This window comes from Vombatus ursinus, unplaced genomic scaffold (assembly GCF_900497805.2).
Source record: "Vombatus ursinus unplaced genomic scaffold, bare-nosed wombat genome assembly UNPS02014909.1, whole genome shotgun sequence".
NCBI lineage: Eukaryota > Metazoa > Chordata > Mammalia > Diprotodontia > Vombatidae > Vombatus > Vombatus ursinus.
This window is the reverse complement of record NW_020954687.1, coordinates 7,834,130-7,860,772: the sequence shown is the minus strand read 5'-3', so window position 1 is coordinate 7,860,772 and position 26,643 is coordinate 7,834,130. Positions and strand designations below refer to the sequence as shown.

Genomic DNA, 26,643 nt, shown 5'->3' with positions numbered 1-26,643 from the left:
AAACTATCCATTTTGCACTTCATAATGTTCTGTATCTCTTGTTTGGTCATAAATTCTTCTGTTCTCCATAAATCTGACAGGTAAACTATTCCTTGCTCTCCCAGTTTACTTATAGTATCAGCCTTTATATCTAAATTGTGTGTCCATTTTGACTTTATTTTGGTATATGGTGTAAGATTTTGGTCTATGCCTAGTTTCTGCTATACTCTTTTCCAGTTTTCCCAACAGTTTTGGTCAAATAGTGAGTTCTTACCCTAGAAGCTGGGGCCTTTGAGTTTATCAAACAATAGATTACTATAGTCATTGACTACTGTGTCTTGCATACCTAACCTATTCCACTGATCCATCACTCTATTTCTTAGCCAGTACCAAGAAGTTTTGATGATTATTGCTTTATAATACAATATAGTATGATCTGGTATGGCTAGGCCACCTTCCCCTGCATTTCTTTTCATTGTTCCTTTGATATTCCAGACCTTTTGTTCTTCCAAATGAATCTTATTTTTTCTAGCTTTATAAAATAATTTTTGGTAGTTTGATTGGTATGGCACTGAATAATTAAATTAACATTTTTTATTTTTTCATTTTTATTATATTAGCTTGGCCTACCTCTGAGCAACTGATGTTTTTCCAATTGTTTAGATCTGACTTTATTTGTGTGAAAAGTGTTTTGTAACCGTGTTCATATAGTTCCTGGGTTTGTTTCGGTAGGTAGACTCCTAAATATTTGATAATGTCTACAGTAATTTTAAATGGAATTTCTTTTTTTATCTCTCGCTTTTAGGCTTTGTTGGTAATATATAGAAATGCTCATGATTTATGTGGGTTTATTTTATAACCTGCAACTTTGCTAAAATTGTTTATTATTTCAAGTAGTTTTTTACTTGATTCTCTAAGTATATCATCACATAATCTGCAAAGAGTGATAGCTTTATTTCTTCTTTCTGTTATAATATCTAAAATTTCTTTTTTTCTTTTCTAAAGCTAATATTTCTAGTACCATATTGAACAAAAGTAGTTATAACAGACATCCTTGTTTCACCTCCGATATTATTGGAAATGCTTCTATCTTATCCCCATTAGATATAATGCTTGTTGAAGGTTTTAGGTAGATGCTATTTATCATTTTAAGGAAGACTCCATTTATTCCTATCCTCTTTAGTGTTTTTTAATAGGAATGGGTGTGGTATTTGTCAAAAGCTTTTTCTGCATCTATTGAGATAATTATGTGGTTTCTGTTAGTTTTGTTTTCGATATGATCAATTATGCTGATAATTTTCCTAATATTGAACCAGCCCTGCATGCCTGGCATAAATCACACCTGTTCATAGTGTATTATCCTGGTGATAAGTTGCTGTAATCTATTTGTTAACATGTTATGTAAAATTTTGCATCTATACTCATTAGGGAATTGGTCTATAATTTTCTTTCTCTGTTTTGACTGTTCCTGGTTTAGGTATCAGCATCATATTTGTATCATAAAAATAATTTGGTATGACTCTTTCTTCACTTACTTTCCCCAATAGTCTATAAAGTATTGGAATTAATTGTTCTTTAAATGTTTGATAGAATTCTCTTGTAAATACATCTGGCCCTGGAGATTTGTTCCTAGGGAGTTCATTAACAGCTTGTTCAATTTCTTTTTCTGAGATGGGGTTATTTAAGTATTTTACTTCCTCTTCTGTTAACCTGGGCAATTTATATTTTTGTAAATGTTCATCTATTTCACTAAGATTGTCAAATTTATTGGCATACAGTTGGACAAAATAGTTCCTAATTATTGTTTTAATTTCTTCTTCATTAATGATGAATTCACCCTTTTCATCTTTGATACTGGTAATCTAGTTTTCTTGTTTCTTTTTTTAATTAAATTAACCAAAGGTTTATCTATTTTATTGTTGTTGTTTTTTTCATAAAACCAGCTCTTAGTTTTATTTATCAGTTCAATAGTTTTCTTCAATTTTAATAATCTCTCCTTTGGTTTTCAGTATTTCTAATTTGATATTTAAATGGGGATTTTTAATATGTTTTTTTTGCTAGTTTTTTTTTAGTTGCATGCCCAATTCATTGATCTCCTCTTTCTCTATTTTATTCATGTAAGCATTTAGAGATATAAAACTTCCCCTGAGAACTGCTTTTGCTACATCCCATAGGTTTTGGTATGTTGTGTCATTATTGTCATTCTCTTGGATGAAGTTATTGATTGTTTCTATGATTTGTTGTTTGACCCATTCATCCTTTAGGATTAGATTATTTAGTTTCCAATTAATTTTTAGTCTATCTTTCCATGGCCCTTTATTACATATAATTTTTATTGCATCATGATCTGAAAAGGATGCATTTAATATTTCTGTCTTTCTGCATTGGATTGTGAGGTTTTTATGCCCAGGTACATGGTAAATTTTTGTGTAAGTGCCATATACCACTGAGAAAAAAGTATATTCCTTTCTATCCCCATTCAATTTTCTCCAGAGGTCTACTATATTTAGCTTTTCTAAAATTCTATTTACCTCCTTAAATTTGGATGTTATACTACTTGGTGCACATATGTTTAGTAATGATATTATTTCATTATCTATGGTGCTTTTTAGCAGGATGTAGTTTCCTTCCTTATCTCTTTTAATAAGATCTATTTTTTGCTTTTGCTTTGTCTGAGATCAGTACTGCTACCCCTGCTTTTCTTTTTTTTTACTTCAGCTGAGGTATAATATATTCTACTCCAGCCTTTCACCTTTAACCTGTGTGTATCCCTCTGTTCCAAATGTGTTTTTTATAAACAACACATTGTAGGATTATGTTTTTTTTTAATCCATTCTGCTATCCATTTCCGTTTTATGGGAAAGTTCATCCCACTCACATTCACAGTTATGATTACTATCTGTGTCTTTCTTTCCATCCTATTTTCCCTCCCTCCATTTATGCTTTTCTCTCTTCTTTCTCACTTTCCATCCTCACTAGTGTTTTGCTTTTGACCACTGCTTCCCTTGGTAGCCCCCTTCTATTAGCCCCCTCCCTTTTCTTCCCCTTTACCCTTACTACTTCTTCCCTCCCTTCTATTCACCTGATCCATTTTCTTTTACCTTTTCCTTCCTACTTCCTATAGGGTAAGTTAGATTTCTATACCTAAGTGATTATGTTATTCCCTCTTTGAACCAAATCTGATGAGAGTAAGGTTCAAACAATGCTCATCTCCCTCTCTTCTTTCCCTCCACTATTATAGGTTTTTCTGTCCTTTTCATATAATGTAATTTACTCTTGTCTACCTCCTCCTTTCCCTTTCTTCCAGTAAAATCCCTTAATTAGATCCACTTAATCCACTTACTTAGATCCACTTAACCCACTTAACCCACTTCTATCATTACATCAAAGTCAATTTATACCCACCCCCTCTGTCTATGTGTACCCAATTTAAATGATGTAATAACAGTATAGTTCTCAAGAGTTACATCCTTACAAGGGAAGGGATGTAAACAGTTTGCCCTTATTAATAACATGTTGTTGTTGTTGTTGTTGTTTTCTGTCCTGTTTACTTTTTATGACTCTCTTGAGTCTTGTATTAGAAGATCAAATTTTCTTTTGAGCTCTGGTCTTTTCAAAAAGAAGGTTTGGAAGTCCCCTATTTCCCTGAATGTCCATCTTCTCCCCTGAAATATTATGCTCAATTTTGCTGGGTAGTTAATCCTTGTTTGTAATTCAAGCTCCTTTGCCTTATGGAATATCATATTCCACACCCCATATTCTTTTAATGTAGAAGCTGCAAGGTCCTGTGTAATCCTGACTGTGGTTCCATGATATTTAAATTGTTTCTTTTCAGCTGCTTGCAGTATTTTCTCTTTGACCTAGTAATTTTGGAATTGGGCTACTATATTTCTTGGCATTTTCAATTTATGATCTCTTTCAGGAGGTTATTGGTGGACTCTTTCTATGACTATTTTACCCTCTGCTTCTAGGACCTCAGGGAAGTTTTCCTTAATGATTTCCTGAAAGATGCTATCTAGACCCTTTTTTTTCATCATTTTTTTCAGGTAGACCAATGATTTTTAAATTGTCTCTCCTGGATGTATTTTCCAGGTCAGTTGTTTTACCAGTGAGGTATTTTATATTTTCATCTATTTTTTCATTCTTTTGATTCGTTTGACTGATTCTCACTTTTTCATAGGGTCATTAGCTTCCACTTGCCTAATTCTAATTTTTAATGAATTGTTTTCTTCTATTAGATTTTGTACCTCCTTTTCCATTTGGCCCATTTTACTTTTTAAAGAGTTGTTTTCTTCAATGTAATTCTTTTTACAGTGTGCCAATTACATTTTTAGGGACTGGTTTTCTTCAGTGTACATTTTTTTTTCCCATTTGGCCAATTGTATTTTTTAAGGTCTTGTTTTCTATAGTTAATTTTTGTCCTTCCTTTTCCAAGTTATTGACTCTCTCTTGCATACCTCTCATTTCTTTTCCCAACTTTTCTTCTACCTCTCTTATTTGACTTTTAAAATTCTTCGTGAGCTCTTCCAAGAAGGCTTTTAGGGCTTCAGACCAGTTCATATTCCCTTTTGAGGTTTCAGATGTGGGTATATTGACAATGTTGTCCTCTTCTGAATTTCTACCTCAATCTTCCCTGTCCCCATAATAAGAATCTATGGTCATTGTGTGTTTCTTTTTGCTCATGGTGTTTGCTTGTTTTCTGACCTAAAAAAGAAAATGAACTCTCTTGGAGAGCAGGGGGCACTGACCCAAGCTTCTTGTGCTGGGAGCACAAGGTCTGATCGCTGGCTTTGTGTGCTGTGGCCTCAGGTGCTGGCAGTTGGAGGCTATAGAGTTCTGGCAGCTTACCTGGCGTTGGGCTAGAATCAGCAGCACTGGAGCTCTAGGGGTAGGCGTGGGGATTCTCACCTATGGAGGATGCCTGCTCACTTGGGCCTTGCACTCCTTTCTTTTGCTTCTGGTCACCTGGGCTTTGCACAGGGATATTTTGCTGCTGGAGGATGTCTCTCTCAGCCCAGACCTTTACCTCTTGGAGTTGTGCTTCCCAGAGTTTTGCTGAGGCAATGGGAGACCTGATTGCCAGAGAATGCTGTGGCACATGGTGGTTTTCTGAGGTGGTGTCCATCAGTTCTCCTGCCTGTATGGAGGCACTTGGGGGTCCTGGTGTTGGTGTTTGCCTGCTCCACCACCGTAGGGTTCAGGATCTCCCTCTGGTATGCTGAGGTAGGGCTTTCCTCTAGCCTGCTGGGACGGTTCCCATTCTGTACTGCATCCCCTACCCAAGAGTGAGAGGGGCCTTTCCCATTAATCTCCCAAGCTTCCTGAGCTACAAGACTGGAGTACCTCATCTTTCTGCTGATTCAGCTGTTCCAGGGTTTATCCTGGAGCAATATTTTCTGAGCTTTCAGAGGTCAATAAGGGAGGGTGAGAACAATTTACTTCTTACTCTGCCATCTTGGCTCCCAGAAGTGAAACTCAAGAACTGTATCTTTATAGGGCAGCTAGGTGGCACAGTGGATAGAGTACTGGCCCTGGAGTCAGGAGGACCTGAGTTCAAATCCAGCCTCAGAGACATAACACTCACTAGCTGTGTGACTCTAAGTAAGTCACTTAACCCCAATTGCCTCACCAAAAAAAAAAAAGAAAAAAAAGAACTGTATCTTTATCTATAACCTGTAAGTTATAATTACAAGTAGTAATTATAACTCTGATTTGGGATGGGATGAACTCTCCCACAAATAATGCATAAATATATCAGTCAGAAAGTGTGGGCAGAAGGTGACATTGATGTGATGATAAAAATAATTAATTAAGGGGTTAAAAAAAGGATTGCACTGGGAGAAGAGGAAAGGGGAAGATGGGATAGGGTAAATTATATCACATAAAGAGGGGCAAAGACCTATTAGAGTAGAGGGGAAAAAGGAAGCAGGGCAAGCATTGTTTGAACTTTACTCTCATTGGATTTGGCTCAAAGAGGTAATAACATATACATTCAGTTGGTTATAGAAATCTAGTTTACTCTACAGAGAAGAAGGGGAATAGAAAAGGGAGGGGTGGACAGAAGGTAGGGCGGAAGGAATGGAAGAAATAGCAGGAAAAAGGGAAAAGAAAAGGGAGGGGGGCTGATAGAAGGTAGGTTAGATAATGGGAGGGAGTGATCAGAAGGTAAACTGACACTAGTGAGAAGGGAAAGGATGAAAGGAGACAGAAAAGTATAAACTGGGGAGTAAATAGGATGGAAAGAAAGACACAGGTAGTAATTATAACTGTGAATTGGGATGGGATGAACTCTCCCATAAAACCAAAGTGGATAGCAGAGTGGATTAAGAATAACAATCCTACAATATGTTGTTTACAAGAAACATAGTTGAAGCAGAGGAATACACAGAGTAAAGATAAAAGGCTGGAGCAGAATATATTATGCTTCAGCTGAAGTAAAAAAAAAAAAGCAGGTGTAGCAATCCTGATCTCAGACAAAACAAGAACAAAAACAGATTTAATTAAAAGAGATAAGGAAGGGAACTGCATCCTGGGAAAAGGTACCATAGACAATGAAGTAATACTGTTACTAAACATGTATGCACCAAGTGGTATAGCATCAAGATTCTTAGAGAAGTTAATGGCATTACAGAAAGAAATATACAACAAAACTATACCAGTGGGGGACCTCAACCTTCACCTCTCTGAACTAGATAAATCTAACCACAAAATAAACAAGAAAGAAGTTAAGGAGATGAATAGAATTTTAGAAAAGTTAGATATGGTTGACCTCTGGAGAAAATTGAATAGGGATAGAAATATACCTTTTTCTCAGTGGTACATGGTACTTACACAAAAACTGAACATGTATTAGGGCATAAAACTCATAATCCAATGCAGAAAGACAGAAATAGTAAATGCATCCTTTTCAGATCATGATGCAATAAAAATTATATATATAATAATGGGCCATGGAAAGATAGACTAAAAATAACTGAAAACTAAATAACCTAATCCTAAAGAATGAGTGGGTCAAACAACAAATCATAGAAACAATCAATAACTTCATTCAAATAAATGGCAATAATGAGACAACATACCAAAACTTATGGAATGTAGCAAAAGTGGTTCTTAGGGGAAGTTTTATATCTATAAATGCTTACATGAATAAAATAGAGAAAGAGGAGATCAATGAATTGGGCCTGCAACTAAAAATAGCTAGAAAAAAATAGGTTAAATACACAAGATACAGTAGTCAAATCATATGATTATCTCACTAGGTGCAGAAAAAAACTTTTGATAAAATACAGAACCCATTCCTACTAAAAATCATTAGAGAACATAAGAATAAATGGAGTTTTCCTTAAAATAATAAGTAGCATCTATCTAAAACCATCAGTAAGTGTTATTTGTAATAGGGATAAACTAGAAGCATTCTGAATAAGATCAAGGTTGCAACAAGGATGTCCATTATTACCACTGTTATTTAACATTATAATAGAAATGTTAGCTGTAGCAATAAGAGAAGAAAAAGAAATTAAATTATTTAGAATAAACAATGAAGAAACAAAGCTATCACTCTTTGAAGATGATATGATGGTATACTTAGAGAATGCCAGAGAATCAACTAAAAAATTATTTGAAATAATTAACAACTTTAACAAAGTAGCAGGATATAAAATAAACCTTTGTAAATTATCAGCATTTCTATACATTACTAACAAAGCCCAGCAGCAAGAGATAGAAAGAGAAATTCTATTTAAAACAACTGTAGACAATATAAAATATTTGGGAGTCTGTCAGCCAAGACAAACTCAGGAACTATATGAACACAGTTACAAAACACTTTTCACAAATCAAGTCAGATCTAAATAACTGGAAAAATAACAGTTGCTCATGAATAGGCTGAGCTAATATAATAAAAATGACAAGTCCACCTAAACTAATTTACTTAGTGTCATACCAATACAACTACCAAAAATTATTTTATAGAGCTAGAAAAAACAATAACAAAATTCATCTGGAAGAACAAAAGGTCCAGAATATCAAGGGAATTAAGGAAAAGAAATGCAATGGAAGGTGGCCTAGTCATACCACATCTAAAAATGTATTATAAAGCAGCAATCATCAAAACTATTTGGTATCAGCTAAGAAATAGAGTGGTGGATCAGTGGAATAGGTTAGGTACGGAAGACACAGTAGTCAATCATTATGGTAATCTACTGTTTCATAAACCCAAAGACTCCAGCTTCTGGGATAAGAAGTCACTATTTGACAAGAACTGCTGGGAAAATTTAAAAATTGTATGGCAGAAATTAGGCATAGACAAACATGTTGTACCATATACCAAGATAAGGTCAAAATGGGCACATGATGTAGACATAAAGGGTCACGCTATAAGCAAATTAGGAGAGCAAGGAATAGTTTATCTGTCAGGTCTATGGAGAAGGGGAGAATTTACAACCAAACAAGAGATAGAGAACATTATGAAATTCAAAATGGATAATTTCAATTACATTAAATTAAAAAGTTTTTGCACAAGCAAAGCCAATGCAACCAAGATTAGAAGGAAGGCAGAAAGCTAGGAAACAATTTTTACAGCCATTATCTCTGATAAAAGTTTCATTTGTAAAATACAGAGAGAACTGAGTCAAATTTATGAGAATGTGTTATTCCCTAATTGATAAATGGTCAAAGGATATAAACAGGCAGTTTTCAGATGAAGAAATTAAAGCTATCTATAGTCATATGAAAAAATGTTCTAAATCACTATTGATGAGGGAAATGCAAATTAAAACAACTCTGAGGCACCATACCATATCTATTGGATTTGCTAGCATAACAAAATAGGAAAATGATAAATATTAGAAAAGATGTGGGAAAATTGGGACATTGATATACTCTTGGTGGAGTTGTGAACTGATCCAACCATTCTGGAGAATAATTTGGAACTATGCCTAAAAGGCTATAAAAAAGTGCATACCCTTGGATCCCACAATACCACTACTATGTCTGTATCCCAAAGAGATAGATCATCAAAAAGGGAAAAGGACCCACATGTTCAAAAGTATAGTACCTCTTTTTGAGGTGGCAAAGAATTAGAAATTGATGAGTTGTCCATCAATTGGGGAATGGCTGAACAAGTTGTGGTATATGAATGTAATGGAATGTTCTTTAAGAAATAATGAGCAGGAAGATTTCAGAAAAACCTGGAAAGACTTGCATGAACAGATGCTGAGTGAAGTGAGCAGAACCAGGAGAACATTGCACACAGTAACAGCAACATTGTGAGATGACTAACTTTGATAGACTTAGCTCTTCTCATCAATACAATGAGCTAAGACAATTCCAAAAGATTCATGATGGAAAATGCCATCCACATCCAGAGAAAGAACTATGGAGTCTGAATGCAGATCGAAACATATTATTTTCTCTTTCCCTTTTTTTTTCTTTCTTGTGGTTTTTCCCTTTTATCCCAATTCTTCTTTCACAACATGTCTAATGAGGAAATATGTTCAATATGATTGTACATGTATACCCTATATCAGATTGTATGCCATCTTATGGGGAGGAAGGAAAGGAAAGAGCGAAAAATTAAAACTCAGAATCTTATAAGGGGTGAATGTTGAAAACTATCTTTACAAGTAGTTGGAAAAAACCAAAATACTATTAAGTGGAAAAAAATAAAATCACCAATTGTCTCAATAGGAGGCACTTATGATATTCCCCAACACACCACATTGCTTGGTGTTGATAAATCAACATTATGTGATTCTCTTCTGTTGATCTTATTCTATCATTCACCTAAGAAATCTAGGAGGAAATGGTGGTGGGGTTTGGCAGTGGGGGAAGCACCTGGCAAAAAATGCAGCCACTTAGAATTAAGTTGCTGGAGAGTTCCATCACAGCAGGGGAGGAAAAGATGTAAGGGAAAAGATTATCAGTTGAAGCTTGGCTCAGAACATCTCCATCTAGCAAACCTATGTACCAAATGCCAGACCTCAAGCCATCTGGCAGCTTCCAATACATTTATCCAAAAATTCTCTTGAGGAATTACAGAGTAAATACATTTACTCTATTGCAAATTGTCATAGTCAATTCTCAATTATCCATAACTATCCCAAAAGAGCAGATTCATTGAGTTCAATTCAATTCAAAAATTATTATGCTTTTAATACATAAAAGGCACTACACGAAGTGCTAAAGAAAAAAAAAGCACAGACACACACACACACACACACACTCACCTCTCCTCCAGGAACTTAGGATATAACTGAGAAAACAAGACACACACAAAAAATAAGTATAATGAGGTCAAATAAGAAGAGATGGAAGAAAATTGTCTTAAGTGGAAGGTCAGGGAAGAGTTCTTGGAGGAGGTGGCCCTAGAAATGGCCTTTGAAAGAAAATTCCAATTGGCATAGATGTAAAGAAAATGAGTTCCAGGTATGACAGAAAATCTGCACAAATATGTTAGGCAGGCAAGGTTGGGATGAGGTTATTCTGTTTATAAAGCATTTAGACAGAGCACTTGAAGGACAGTATCATGAAATAAAACTAGAAAGATAGGTTGGTGTCAGATTATAGAGGTAAGTCAGTTAAGGAGTTTGTGTTTCATCTTATATACAATGTGGAACACAATTTAGCCAATCAATGAAGCATCCTTACCCCCACTCCTAACAAATACTAAATTATTTTTTACTAGTTATTAAAGAGTGGTGTCATGAAATCATTTGTATTTTATCTTCTATTGTTTCATGTCTAGAAGAAATTACAAGATGTAAAGAAATAATTTTAATGCAAGTAGATCAAGAAAGAAAGAAGGAAAACAAAAGGTATGTCATCAAGGAACACATAATACTATAAGGAAATTAAGAAAATTACAAAAATAATTATAGTGCAATGCATGGTAAGTATAACTATAGGACACTGCAAAATAAATTATTTTTTTCAAACACAGATATTTAGAAAAAGTCATTTCTGGTTGAAATAAGAGGAGAAGGCTGTATACAAGAAGTGTGTCTAAATAGATGAACAAGGGATAGGCCATAGAACATTCAATTTCTCTGTAAAGCATAAGATAAGTATCTGCAGAGGTAGCTTTATTTTAAGGGGAATAACATTGGTTTCAGAGTCAGATAGCCTGAGTTTATAATTTTCTCTGTCATCTATTAGCTTTATAACCTCAATCAAGCCAAATATTTTCCATGTTCTTCAGTTTCCTCATCTGCATAATACCTGCAGTTTATCTTACAAGGTTGTGAAACAAAATGCTTCATAAATCAGAAAGTGTGATATTAATATCAACTACATTCTTCTCATTTTCATCTTATACTATATGAATTTCAGATAGAAACAACCTGAGACAAATTGCATTGTTCAATTTTTATTTTATGTCTAACATTTGCATACTGTTGCACAGATGGAGAAAATAATTGCTTTTTGTAACTGAATTAAAGTGCTAAGAAAGTTCGTCTTTAGGCTCACTAAAGGCATCTTCAGGATAATTCCAGTAACTGACAAGATGACCAGATGAAAGCTGTTATCTTATCTCCATTTTTCATGTTTCTGTATACAAGTTGGGAGAAGTGGTTTCCAAATAATTCATATTTAGTGAAGAGAATGTTGATATTTCACTGTGGACCTTCATGAGAGATAGAATTCATGTCAGAGTTGCTTCTGGGAGAAACACGGCTCTAGACACTCTTCAGAAGAAATGTGAAGAGCTAAGATTTGAAAAATCTGCAACATTTTGAGAACCTGGCCTCTCCTCCATGCTGAGAGCTTCTGAAATCTCTTCTTTGTAAAGGTCTCCCTCAAAGAATGTCTATAACTATGTATGTCTCTCCCAGATATGACTCTGAAACCAAAATCCACTCTTCATTTCATTACACAGTGAAACATAGGCATTCTTTCCACCAACGAAGCATCATTTTCAGTTTCACTTATATCTCCCCACTGTATGCAGCAACATGTAAAATGCCCCAAGTACTGAAAGCCCAATTACTATTCTAATATCTTGTCAGTATTTATTTTTTCAAAGTGGTATATAGGTTGTGGTGTATAATTGTGGTGATATAATTCTGTTCTTCTAAATATAGGCAGATATTTAATGTTTGCAAACTTCAATGTAGTTTTATTTCCTTGAATAATTTCCAGCAGTCAAACAGACTGGACACCTTGAGGATCAACTTTTAACAATTTGTGGTTTCAATAACCTGTTCTTGCATCACTGTCATACAAAAAACTGTTCTGTTTGCCTTTCTTTGTTTCCTTAATGCTTACAGTGCCTTGTATATGGTGGTTAACAAATACTCTCTGTAATGAAATTTTAAAAATTTCCTTGAGTTGTGTCTCCCAGCATATTGTTATTTGAGTTCATTTGAATGTCATTCACTGGATTAGGTAATAACCAAGGTGGTAACCAATGGACAACATATATGCTCCATTAGTTTTCACAAAATGTCAAGATATCTAGAAGAAAGACCCCATCATGCTAGGTATACAACCTTAAAGGATTTAGAGAGGAGGAAGGCCAAAAAAAAAAAAAAAAGAAAAAAAAGAAAAAGAACACATCCTTGTTAAGTGGTAGATTGATTGATAAGACTCACAGAGTACGTGGATGGGTTGCACTCTGCATCATTAGATGCAGAACCTGTGTGGATAAAATCACAGACCCATCAGAGTAAATGGCTTACAGAAGGTATTTATATAACGTATAACACTAATATACAGGACAGTTTAAAAAAATAAGTTAACATTTGATTGTGTAAACCAGTCAAATAGTTTCAGTGAGTCACAAAAAGTGTTGAATTATGATAGTTTCCATTTACATGAAATGATATTTCTGTTCTCTATATATCTGTTCTGTTCTCTACGAACTGTTTTTCAAAGAAGTTGCTTTAATCTGAAGAAATATAAGTATTAGCTAAGGCTGCCATCTAGTGAAAAATCTAGATACAAATAAACCATTTCAAAATTATTAACTATGATGCCCAATTATTATTGCATTTTTTCATTATATCACTTCATTATTTAACATTTACTAGTCTGAATGGTTAAAAATGTATTTCTAAGTCCTAAAGCATAGCAAATACCTAAGTACTTTTGATATTAAACTATTTATTGATATTATATTAGCTATTTTACTATGAACTAGTTAATTAACCTCTCAAAACTGAGGTTTCCTCACCTACATGAGTAAGAAGTTCAATGTATCACTGATTTAGAGTCTTCAAGGGTCCTTACAGGTCATTTAGAATCAATCAATCAATCAATCAATCAATCAATCAACAAGAATTCCTTAAGAGATTTCTTTGTGCCAGGAATTTTAGGGAGGGGGTTCAGGATATAAATAAAATAAACAATCCCTACTCACAAGGAGTTTGCCTCCAAATGGGAAAAACCACAAGTGCATGTATAAGAATACAAAGAATAACTTTAAGGAGAATAAACATAAATAAATACAATATAGTTAAATACAAGGTAGTTTGGGAAGGAATGCACTGCTATTTGGAGGGAAGAGAAAAGGCTTTATGTAGGAGGTGGCACTTAAGTTATGCCTTGAAAACAAGGATTATGTGAGGTAGATGGAAGAAAGGAGGGTATTCCAGCTATAAAGGATTAGAGCAAAGTACAGATAGAATGAGGAACTGAAAAGGTTACTTGAGTTGGACCAATTTGTTTAGTAGGGTGAATGATGTCCAATAAGTTTAGGATATTAAGTTGGAGCCAGATTGTGAAGGTCTTTAAAAGCTAAACAGAAGAGTTCGTTCATCTCAGAGGCACTATAGAGCCATTAGTTTATTGAGTAGTAGGGTATGTATTAAGGAAGATCACTTTCAAGCAGTGTGTAGAATGAACTTTGGAGGAGAGACACTTGAATCAACGACACACATTCAAGGCTGTTTCAATAATCAGGTGAAAGGTGACTGGGGTCTGAGTTAAATTAGCCCAGTCCTCTCATTTTACAGAAGAGAACACTGAGACCCAAGAGATTATCTGATTTATCCACAGTGACACAGTTACTGAATGGCTGAAATACACTGTTTTATGTCGTTTTTTCAATTAATAAAAATCTATTGTTTTTCTTCCTCTCTCCGCTCCAATCAACGGAAAAAGAAAAACAAACAAACAAACATGAATTTGAACTCACACTCTCTGCTTTCAAATCCAGCAGTTTCTCCACCATGCCACACTGTTATTAGAGAGGAAAAGTTAAGAAATAATGTGGAGAGAGACTCAATAATATGTGAACATTGACTCCTTATAAGAAGGAAAAGGAAGAGTCAAAGATGAAGAGCCAAGGTAAAATCAATAGAAACAGGGAATTTGGAATGGAGGGTGGCAAGTTTAGGAAGCTCATAACAAATTACCTACATATTTACGAATAACTTTTCCACTAGAGTCTAGAGGGCAAAAGTTGACTATTTGAAACTAAGAATTATTTCTATAGGCATTTGCTTAGTGATTTATTCTGTTAGTATCACCTATCATCATTTATTTCCCTTTGCAAGAAAGGCAGTAATTATGCTTTGGAGGAGTCTGAAATCCTTTGGTTTTTGCTTTGAGGGCACAAGGAAGCATTAGAGTTTCCAAATGAAAAGGTCATGAATATTTTTTAGCACATCATAAATAAGAGTTGCAGTGTTGGTAGGCAGTGTTCCAGAGTGCTATGTTGAAATTTATATTCAAATATGAGCATGGGCCTCATTGATCCTTTTGCTCTGAACAGGTGGACTAGATTCTTTAGGGAAGACACACTAGTAAGGATTTAGTGACATTGTAATTAATACATGTATTTTACATGTATAATTATATGATTCATATAATGAAGAATTTGTTTTGATGAATTAACAATCCAGTCCCACAACATTGTGTTTCTATTTTGATTTAGTTTTGGATTTTTTGGGGTGTGTGTGTGTGTGTGTGTGTGTGTGTGTGTGTGTGTGTGTGTTGGAGGTGTGGCAGTGGTTACAGGTTTTTCTTTGTAGTCTTTTATTGTATTACATAACATTTATTGATTATAATGTGCCATGAACCCTTCCAAAATACACGTTTAGTTCTTCTACCTCTCCATAGCATGTTCATTTGAAAAGAAATTATAAAAAATGTATACAATTAATCTGTCCAATAATTGAGGTCTCATATCCCACAGTTAGAATGTTAGCTAATTAAGAGCAAAATCTGTCTCTTTCTTATTTCTTTCCCCAGTGCTTACCACGGTGCTTCACATAGTGTTAGAACTTATTAAATTCATTCCCTCTATTCATTAATTGTTTTCAAGAACACTCAGAAATCTATAAATGCTCTGCCCCATGACTCACTTTCCTTTAGGTGAGTACCAGGGAATATAAGCTGTTTGAGGGAATAGATTGTTCCATTTTTTATCTCTGTATTCCTCAGTGCCTTGAACATATTAGATTCTTTTTTAATTTTTTTTTCAGTCAAAGACAAGGTTTATTAGAACATCTGCCATATTGGTCAGACTCTTAAGGAGTCTGAACATTAGTGAGCTATTGGCTAGATGATAAGAATCTGAGCATAACGTAGTAGATTCTTAATAAATGCTTGTAGAATAAATGAATGAGTGTGGTGAATTCAGATTAAAACAAACAAAAATTTCTTAGCTGAAGGCCTTCTATAACATGACTCCCATCCATTCAGGTTTCTTTTACTAGACATTATTCATTTGCTGTCATCATTTCATACCAAGTAGGATCTATGTACATGTCTACAGACATGTACCTCAAATAGAACATAAGCTCCTTGAGGACAAGAACTATTTTACTTTTAGCTATTCAAAAAAAATCTCCAGGGGTCAGCATAGAGACTTTTCTGTAGCAGATACTTAATAAATATTTTAAAATTTAAACTAGTTAGAGATAATCATTTAAAATCTTTCCTCAGTTTTTCTCTTACCTTACTTCTTTGAAGGTTTTGACAATGTTAATCAGAAGCAGGAAGTAGGACTTGCACCCAGGTCTTCCTGACTCAGAGGCCAGCTCTCTATAGCCACACTTTTGTATATGTATGTGTATATGTACTGTTGTGTATATATATACATGTAACACACATATACATTAAATCTAAACTTTAATCATAGTTGGCAAAATCACTAGTATTAGAAACATAAGGCTATTTAAATTGGACACTAAGTTAACTGCAACAAAAGTCCTAAACATAGTATTTTATATGATGAAACATTAAGGAAGAATTGGTTCACACGAGGTTAATTTCAAATTTACTAATATAACTTCTTGCTTGTCTTTGAAAGATGACAATAACCTTGTTCATGGATTCACAGAGTATTAGAACTACAAATGACTTTGGAGATCATTGAATTCTAACCCTTTACAGCCAAAGCAACTAGAATCTAGAAATCTAGAAGAAACTCAGAATAACAAAAAAGAAAAAAATAATTTTAGTGTCCTTCCCATCTCATATCATTTCATATCCTTTTCTCTAACACATTTGGAGTAACTTGAAACATTTATTTTTCCATTGTTTAAAAAATATTACTTAATTGCTGCCCAAGAAGTCCCTAACTAATAAAAGTATCATGTTTTTTACTGTATCTCAAAATCCATTAACTACTGGTAATTATTATAAGTATTCTGTTTTCAGTTTGGGGGACTATTACATCGGTTCAGTATTCACTGATTATATATGCTTGTGCCAGCCACTATAAATGCCAAAAAATGATTTTGTAAAAACACACACACTACATTTAAGCATTTGAAACAATCTATTTCAGGGCACTAGATACATTTCTTCTAAAACACATTAAATGGCTTCAGAAATTCTGGGCACAGGAGCAATTGCAACCCACCAAAAATAGCTATTCTTTTTTCAGTCACTGAAAACCTGTTATTTAATAGAATCTCTGAGTTGGAAGGGACCATTAGAAATCATCTTAGTCCAATTCAGAATACATTATCCCTCTTCCACATGAGAGGCCCCCTTTTTGTAAGTCCAATGCAAGAAAACACTATACAACATGAATCTTAAAAATTGAGTAAGTGATGCCACTTTCTCCTCTTATATAAGTATAAATGAACAAAACTAAAACCGAATGTTCAGGTTGGTTATTATTAAAAGTTCAGTCTTCATGAGGGGCAACATGGTCTCCTGTACAGAATACTGGGTTGGCATTTGGAGTCCTGAGTTTAATCCTGGTGATTTGGGGCAAGTCATTTATATTCTGTTGGCTTTAATTTCTTCAAATAAGACTTCATCCTTTAAGGTAAAAAAAAAAAATCCGTTCACTTAATCCTTCCATCCTCCCATACCTCTCACATCTTTCACTGCCAAAGTCGCAGATAGAGTAATTTATACTTACTCTCTTTCTCAGTCTCTTGCAATTTGGCTTATGACCTCATCACTGTAATACAACTCCTCTGCTATTTCCCATGATATTGTAATTGCCAAATCCAATGGCCTTTTATCAATCCTTATCTTTCTGGAACACTGCAGCTTTTGTCACTGTTAACTAACTATTCATTAATACTCTCTTCTGCCTTGACTCATATGCCATTGTTCTCTCCCTGTTTGCCTCCAACCTTTTGACTGCTTCTTCTCAGTTTTGTTTTGTGGATCATTATCTATCTAACACTTGGGTATACATGTCCAACTAAGGCTTTGTCTTGGGCCTCTGCTCTTCAGTCTCTCCCATATGGATCTCATTAGTACCTTACACATAGTAAATGTTTATTATATGTTTATTTAATTAATCAACCAACCAATAAACATTTATTAAGTGCCTTCTATATGCTAGGCATTGTGTTAAGTGCTTGGGATACAAAAAGAGGCATTACTTGGATGTGGTGGATGAGATAAAGGGAAATGTCAAGAATAAGTCTAAGGTTATATGCCTGAGTGATTAGGAGAAAGGTGGTATTCTCACAGAAAAAGGGGAAGTCTGTAGGAATTATTGTTTAGAAGAAAGTAATAATGATTCCCCTTTGAGCATGTTGAATTTGTCATTCTGAGGGAACATAAACAAAAAGATAATGTCCTGTACTGAGAAATAAAGGTAGCTGCTTTCTTTTCATTGCAACTCACCATCTTCCCAATTCCTTCAGGTGGGTGCCCTGCAAGGATGGGTCTTTAGCAATGCTTATGTTCTCTGCACTGCTTTATTTTTATCACACTGAGGGTTGCAATAAGAAGTTGGTTATGCTTATAAACAAAATGCCAATAGTTGGGCTTTTCTTTTGATGAGCTATCTTTTCCAGAGGAATTCTTACTATATAGGAGGATGTAAGCTCCTATACTGCAAGAACAGCATTTGTATTCCCTACAGTCTGCTTGGTTCCTTGTACAAAGTCGTGATACTGTTACTGCACTGTTGAACTCCTTCCTAAGTTCAATCCATTTCTGCATTACCAACAGTTTACAGAGCACCTCCAACTGGAGGGCCTTCCTCTACCTCAAATTCAACATATAGAAAGTCAAGCTTCTTATCTACTACCCCCCTACTCCTCCTTCCATGTTCTGCCAATTGTCAGACTCCTATATCTAACTATTAAGCTTTCATTCTTCCTCCTTCCTTCCCTTCCATATCCAATTAGTTATAAAGTCATGTTGATTTTACCTCTAAAATATCTTTTGCACCCATTCCCTCTTCTCTCAATTCCCATTGAAATCATCCTAGTACAGATGCACATTGCCACTTACATGGACTATTGAAATATGGTGATAAGTTTTCATAACATGCCTAACTATGTCCAAACTATACTCCTTACTTCTGGATTTTGAAAAGGGCCACTACTGAATAATATACTGTTAGCCTCCCAGATTTGTCTTATCTATATTTTATATCTCAACAAACATCTAACAGCATTCTGCACATATTAGGTAATCAAAAACCCTGCTGAATTAAACCTGGAAAATGAGAGGATGGAATTAGATCATTTCTAATATCTCTTTCAATTTCAACTTTTTAAAAAAAATCTATGAGATGAATTGATTATTTGGCTGGTTTTGACAGAAAGAATATTCTAGATATTAAGGGACATTGCATTTCAATTGAATTATAGAGTTTGTTATTTACATTAATAATATTGAGCAGCTATTTGCCAAAATATTAGAATTCTGCCAATATAGACAATTAATCTGAATAATGTGGATAGATACCCTAGTTCCTCCTTAACTACTACTGAAGTAATTAATACACAATAAAACCCAGCTTTTGCATGAATACTGCCAGTGGGTACCACTTTCCTTAGTTTCCTAAAATTGAATATGGTACTAATGCTAGTACTTTACCTGTATCACAAAGAGTTTGAGGATAAATCAATGAAATTCAACAATTCAACATGTATTACTACTGTGTACAAGGAACCAAGCAAACTGTTGGGAATACAAATGCTGTTCTTGCACTGTAGGAGCTTACTTCTTCCTATATAGAAAGGATTCCTCAGGAAAAGATAGCTCATCAAAAGAAAAGCCCAACTATTGGCATTTTATTTATAAGCATAACCAACTTCTTATTGTAACCCTCAGTGTGATAAAAACAAAAATGCCAGAATTATTCAACAATCACTATACCTTTGCTGTTGAAACTATAATTTACTTATATGGAGCACTGAACCAAAAAGGAAGTTTTATTTTGTACATTGGACAGAAATCTCATCTATATATCTGATTTAGTTTTAAATTTTCATTATTCTGTTTTTGAAAGTAATTAAAAGGCAGTGTGATATAGTAAAAAGGGCATCATTGCTAGAGGTCAAGAGAAGTGAGTTTTAGTCCCATCTTTGGCATTCATTAACTCTGCCTAAGCTACTGTATATCTTAGTTTTTCATCTGTAAAATGACAAAGCTGAACTAAGTGATTTCTAAAATCTAATTCAGTGAATAATTGCATGACAAAATGATTTAATGAAAGGCTAACTTTATTCCAAGTGACTGTCTTGCCATGGAAACTTAAAAATTATAAAGCATCCCAAAATCAAACCAAAATGATGAATCTTCTCTACAACCTCCCATACTACATATGAACATAATTCAAGATAAGTATAAGATCTATGAACGGAGATATAATTTCTGTCTTGAGAGGATCATGGATGGCTATATAAAAAGGAGCATTTAATTTGATATTGAAGGATAGAATAAAATGAGCTAAATAATCTGAAGTAACTGTAAATTCCCTTAGACAATAATGTTTTCATATAAGAAATAGTTATTACTTAATTTCCACGTGGACTATTTCATACATAGTATAATTTTTTTCTACAGTCATTGTCCACTTAAACTCAGAAAGCTGTATTGCTGGATGACAATGGGCAAGGTGATTTGAAAGTTTCCTTCTAATTCAAGGATCTTTTTAATATTACAATTAGAAAGATACCTCAAAGACAAGAAGTGTCCCAGCAAGCCAGCAGAAAGCCCCATGTCAGCCAACCAGTGGGAGATCCAGAGCCCCAGTGTTGTGGAGCAGGCAAATGCCAATGCCAGGACTCCCCACACAACTTAGCATAGCCAGGGGAAGCAGCAGACTCCAGCTCCAAAAATCACTATGTGCTTCAGTGTAGCCCCAAGCAAACAGGCAGCCTCCAGCAGCTGGGCCTCCATGTGCTTCAGCATGACTCTGGACAAACAGACATCCTCCAGTGTAACAAGAAATTAGACTAGATCTCCATTTGCTTCAGTTTAGTTCCGGGTGAAAAGGCATCCTCCAGTGGCCAGACCTCCACATGCTTCAGCACAGCCCAGAGAAAATAGGCATCCTGCAGGGTCCCTGACCTCCACATACGTCAGCATATCCCAGAAAGGGTAGGGAACCTGTGGACCTGAGGCCACATGTGGCCTTCTAGGTTTCAAGTGTGACCCTTTGACTGAATCCAAACTTTATGGAACAAACTTTTGTACAGAATTGTTCTGTAAAGTTTGGATTCAGTCAATGGGCCACACTTGAAGACCTAGAGGGCCACACTGGCTTGAGGCTGCAGGTTCCCCACCCCTGGCCCAGAGCAAATAGGCACCCTCTGGTGGCCAGACCTCTACCAGCTTCAGTGTAGCTCCAGGGAAATGCAGAAAAACCCCACAGGGGCCTCAGCACATACCAGACATCGCCACTAGGACCCCAGTTCAGTACCAGGAAAGCTGCCAGATCCCTACTGCCTCCAGCAGCACCAGCCACCCCCCACCCCAACCGCTCAACACAGCACCAGACATGAGGGTCCCCCATGGCATCAGGGCAACAACAGTGCAGCATCAGAATAAATAGCCAGGGCCTGTAGCCACTGGAACAAAATGCCTGAAACAGAGCTCTTTCCACCCTGGAAGCAGAGATCAAATTTAAAAGAAAGAAAAAAGGTCAAAAAAAAAAAAAGATGAGCAAAAAAAAACAACAACAAAAAAGAATCTGACCAAAGAAAGTTATTATGGTGACAGGTAAGAACCAAGACACAAACTCAGAAGAGGACAACGTCAAAAAACCTATGGACAAAACCCTAAAGAAAAATGGAAAGTGGTCTCAAGCCCAGAAAGAAATTATGGAAAAGCTCAAAAATGAGCTTAAAAATCATATAAGAGAGGTAGAAGAAAAATTGGTGAAAGAAGTGAGAGTGATGCAAGTGAATTGTGTAAAAAAAAAAAAAGAGTCAACAGTGTTGAAAACTACTTAAAAAGTAGCCTTGGCCAAACAGAAAAGGAGATACAAAAATCCACTGAAGAAAACAACTCCTTAAAGACTACAACTGGCCAAATGGAAAATTAAGTACAAAAGCTATTTGCGTAAAACAACACCTTAAAAATTAAAATTGGGCAAGTAGAAGTTAATGACTCTGTGAGACATCAAGAATCAATCAAACAATATCAAAAGAATGAAAAAAATGGAAGAAAATGTAAAATAATTCATGGGAAAAACAACTGACCTGGAAAATAGATCCAGGAAAGACAATATCAGAATCACCGGACTACCTGAAAGCCATAATCAAAAGGAGGATCTGGACAGCATCTTTCAAGAAATTATCAAGGAAAATTGCTCACATGTCCTGGAATCAGAGGGCAAAATCGGCATTGAAAGAATTCACCAATCATCTCAGGAAAGAGATTCCAAAATAAAAACTCCAAGGAACATTACAGCCAAATTTCATAACTGTCATATCAAGGAAAATATACTGCAAGTGGCCAGGAAGAAGCAATTCAAATATCAGGGAGTCACAATCAGTATCACACAGGACTTGGCAGCTGCAATATTAAAGGACCAGAGATCATAGAACATAATATTCTACAAGGCAAAGGAGCTAGGATTACAACCAAGAATCACTTACCTGGCAAAAGTAAACAAATACATCAAATGAAAATATAGTCACTCAATGAAACAGAGGGATTTCAAGTTTTATTAAGACCATAACTAAATGAAAATTTGACCTCCAATATCAAGACCCAAGAGAATCATAAAAAGTAAACAGGGAAAAGAAAATATAAGGGGATTTGATAGAGTTAAATTATTTACATCCTTACACAGGAAGATTATATTTGTAATTCTTAAAAATTGTATCATTAAAGTACAGTTAGAGGGAATACATAGACAGAGGGTATGGGTATAAGGTGAATTGGAGGGAATGACAAAAAAAGTTTAAAGGATGAGAAAGAGGACTACACTGGATGCAGAAGGAAGTGAAAAGTATAATGGGATAAATTATTTCACATGAAGAGGTGCTAAAGAAGTGTTACAGTAGAGGAGAAGATGTGAGGGTGGTTGATGAGCCTCACTTAAACCTTACTCTCATCAGTATTGCCTCAAAGAGGGAAAAATATACATAATAAGTAGAATATAGAAATCTATCTTACCTGCCAGGAAAGTAGGAGGGGAAGAGATCAAGTAAGAGAGGGTGGGGACTGATAGAAGGGACGGCAGATCAGAGGAGGTAGTAGACAGAAGTAAAATACTGGTAGGGATGGAAAAGGTGGAAGGAGAGAGTGGACAAACAGGAGGAAGAATAAGATGAATGGAAATACACAGTTAGTAATCATAACTGTGAATGTGAATGGGATGAACTCCACCATAAAATGGAAGCAGATAGCAGAGTGGATCAAAAACTAGAATCCTACAATATGTTGTTTACAAGAGACACCCTTGAAGCAGAGACACATGCACACAGAGAGTAAAAGGGGATAGAGCAGAATTTAGTATGCTTCAACAGAACTTTAAAAAAAAAAGTAGGGGTAGCAATCCTGATCTCAAAGTAAAAGCAAAAATAGACCTAATTAAAAGAGAAAAGGAAGACAGAAAACTGGGAAATAATCTTTACAGCAAGTATCTCTCGCTGTATTATTTCTTATTTCTCCAATATAAAGAGAGCTGAGTCAAATTTATAAGAATACAAGCCATTCCCCATTGATAAATGGCCAAAGGATATGACCAGACAGTTTTCAGATGAAGAATTCAAAGCTATCTATAGGCATATGAAGAAGGGCTCTAAATCACTTTTGATTAGAGAAATGTGAATTAAAACAACTCTAAGATACCACCTCACACTTATCGGATCAGCTAATATGATAAAAATGGAAAATGATAAATGTTGGAAAGGATATGGGAAAACTGTTGGTAGAGTTGTGAATTGATCAAATCATTCTGGAGAGCAATTTGGAACTATGCCCAAAGGTCTATAAAACTGTGCATACCCTTTGATCCCTCAATACTACTACTAGATGTTTATCCCAAAGAGATCATAAAAAAGGGAAAAGGACCTACATGTGCAAAAATATTTATAGCAGCCCTCTTTATGGAGGCAAAATGTTGGAAACTTAGGAGATGCCCATCAATTGGGGAATGGCTGAACAAGCTGTGGTATATAAATGTAATGGAATAGTACTGTGCAATAATAAATGATGAACAGACAGATTTCAGAAAATCTTGGAGAGACTTGTACAAACTGATGCAAAGTGAAATGAGCAGAACCAGGAAATCATTGTACACATTATCAGCAATATTGTGTTATGATCAATTATAAATGACTCATCTCTTCTCAGCAACACAATGATCCAAGACAAGTACAAAGGATTCACAAAGGAAAATGTTATCCATATCCAGATAAAGAATTGATGGATTTTGAATGCAGATTGAGGCATTTATTTTCACTTTGTTCTTTCTCATGTTTTTAAATCTGTTTCTTCTTTCATAATTGTGACTAATATGGAAATATTTTTACATGATAGCACATGTATAAACTATATCACATTTTCAGAAGAGTAGAGGGGTGGGAGGGGGAAAGAATAAAGTGGAACTCAAAACTTGTAAAAGTGAATGTTAAAATTTTACAGACATGTAACTTGGGGGAAATAAAATACTATAACAATAAATAAATAATAAAAAAGAAAAAAATACCTCAAATCACACTTCCCATTAATGGCAGGTCACTAGCATTATTTTCATATACCCAAATTCTGCTTGTATAAACCAAAATTCTACTGATCTGAAATAATATTACTCTTAACACTAACAATTTGCTATTTGAGATTGTTACAGATTAGTGTTTTGCAGTTGCTTAAGGGGAAAAGCTTCATATTTAACAGTGACCAGGAACATAGCACTTAAGGAAAATGAGACAAGCTGCTTAGAGAGGTAATAAGTTCCCTGCCAATAGTAATATTCAAGCAGAAGATAGATATCTATGTGTTAGGTATATTATGGAGAAGTTTTCTCTATCATTTAGCAGGTTCAATTAGATACTTTCTAAAATAATTTTCAAGTCTAAGATTCTATATAAAGATTAAGGTCAATGAAGTTCTGAAGAGCTTTGCTTTTGTGCCTCCCACATGAGATAGAAAACATATATTTATCTCAAACACTTAAAAGATAATACTCAGAAAAACAAATATAACAATAAAATATAGATATAAATTGGATGCCATTATATATGTATAAATTAGATGTTGAAATTTTAAGATGAGAAATTTAAGTTGACTTATAATTCCACCTAAGAGAAAACTAAATCAAAGCCTGTGTTTGAATAAAGTCTGTTGCAAGGAGCATAGAAATTAGCAAAGAGAAGAAAACTGTACCTACATGCTTTGTATAGATCAATTAGCTTTTTAAAATCAAGATCCATTTTTAACTCTGGTCATCCACCTTATCAATAATATCACTTCTTGTTGAAGTTGGTCTTAGGGCAACGTTGAGCAAATGGTTTAGCTAAATCCATCATCACCATTGTAAATAACTTCACAATCCTTGAGTTATTCTTAATTTTATTATATTTACTATCTAAGTGATTTTACTTTCAAGGATTACTCAGTCATTAACTTCATTACACTATAAATCAATGTATATATCCATTTGCCTTATAAGATACACCCAACATTGTGACTAGCCAAGGATAGTTAAGGCCAGAGGATTTTTGTAGACTTCTTATTTTCTAAGCTGAGGCCTATAGCTTTTGATTTTTTGGCTGGTTGACTATATTTTTCAAGATAATGGAATCCTACTATATATTCAAGACAATATATAGCCAAAGATGAGAGGATGTAATAATCATCTTTCCAGCTAGCAAAAGGAATTTGTCTCAAACTACCTGTCACTAAAAGACAAAGTTCAGAGGAGGAAAATTCAGATTCCTAAAATGATCAACAGGAAACTTACATAACTTCAATTCCGGTTTGACAGTATTTGAAATACCATTTCAATTAAGATATTTGAATATATAATCGCACATAAATATATTAATACATAGATACACACTTATATATGAATTTATAGACATACATATTTGTACATACATGTATATATGTTTGTATGTGTATATATGTGTATATGTATATGTTGCATTGACTTTTCAAATTCTCTATACTTGTTTCTGATGCCAAAAGAATTATAATCTTGATAAAAATTTTGTGTGTGTGTGTGCGTGTATTTGGATGCAGAGAGAACAGTAATTAGCAAGGACAAGATGGTGGCTTCATTTTCTGTATAGTCCAGTTAGCTGATGTAGCAAAGTAAAACAGAAAGCTAACTTCTCATCTTTACCATTCATATACAAAAAACTGTATAAGACTTGATATTTTTTACCTCCAAGCTACCTTAGGAAAAGATAGTATCTGATTTTTCTGATACTTACCTGAAGAGAGTTTGCACATTTACAATAGTTTTGGCATCTGCCATGTAGTCTTCCTCCGCACTCATAGTACTCTCTTTATCCACAACCACCATGTTAGCAGCAAAGGTCACTCCACACCTAAGCAAGTCATCTAAGCTTTTGTAAAAATGAACAGATAGAAATGGACTTTTAAAAATAATACAGCATTAGAATGAATTTATAAAACAAAACAAAATGAAAATATTTGTTTTTCCTGGCAGCTTTAATTGCTTCTTTTGGCTACTATGCAGTTATCCTTATAAGTACAGGAGTTAATGGTTTCCCAGAAGGTATACCAACAGAATTAAATGAGATTCCAGCTATTATGTAACATGTCCCAAAAGTCTTAGTGCAGTTTTAAACTAGCTTAAAATTTGATTTTTTTTTTTTGCGATACTCTGTAGTTGTTACCAATGTAGAAGGGATTATAATCCTGATGAAAGTAACATTAGATCTGAATTTTATCTCGCCGGTTTTCAGTTGCTCAAAAATATGTTTTAAAAAGTTGATCAATATGGATAGAAAAAAAATGTGTCAAGCATTTTGCAACAAAATAGTAATAAAATTAGAAAATTTTAGAGCTGTACTATGCAAACAA

General features: G+C 34.7%; 1 protein-coding gene across 1 annotated transcript in view; it reads right to left on the bottom strand.

Moving 5' to 3' along the window:
* LOC114029068 (potassium channel subfamily T member 2) overlaps positions 1 to 26,643 on the bottom strand; it is a 207,213-nt gene that overhangs the window by 73,782 nt on the left and 106,788 nt on the right. The window contains exon 13 of the mRNA XM_027843419.1: positions 26,028 to 26,162. Within this exon, the coding sequence (XP_027699220.1) occupies positions 26,028 to 26,162 (135 nt within the window). The remainder of the gene's footprint in view (positions 1 to 26,027; positions 26,163 to 26,643) is intronic.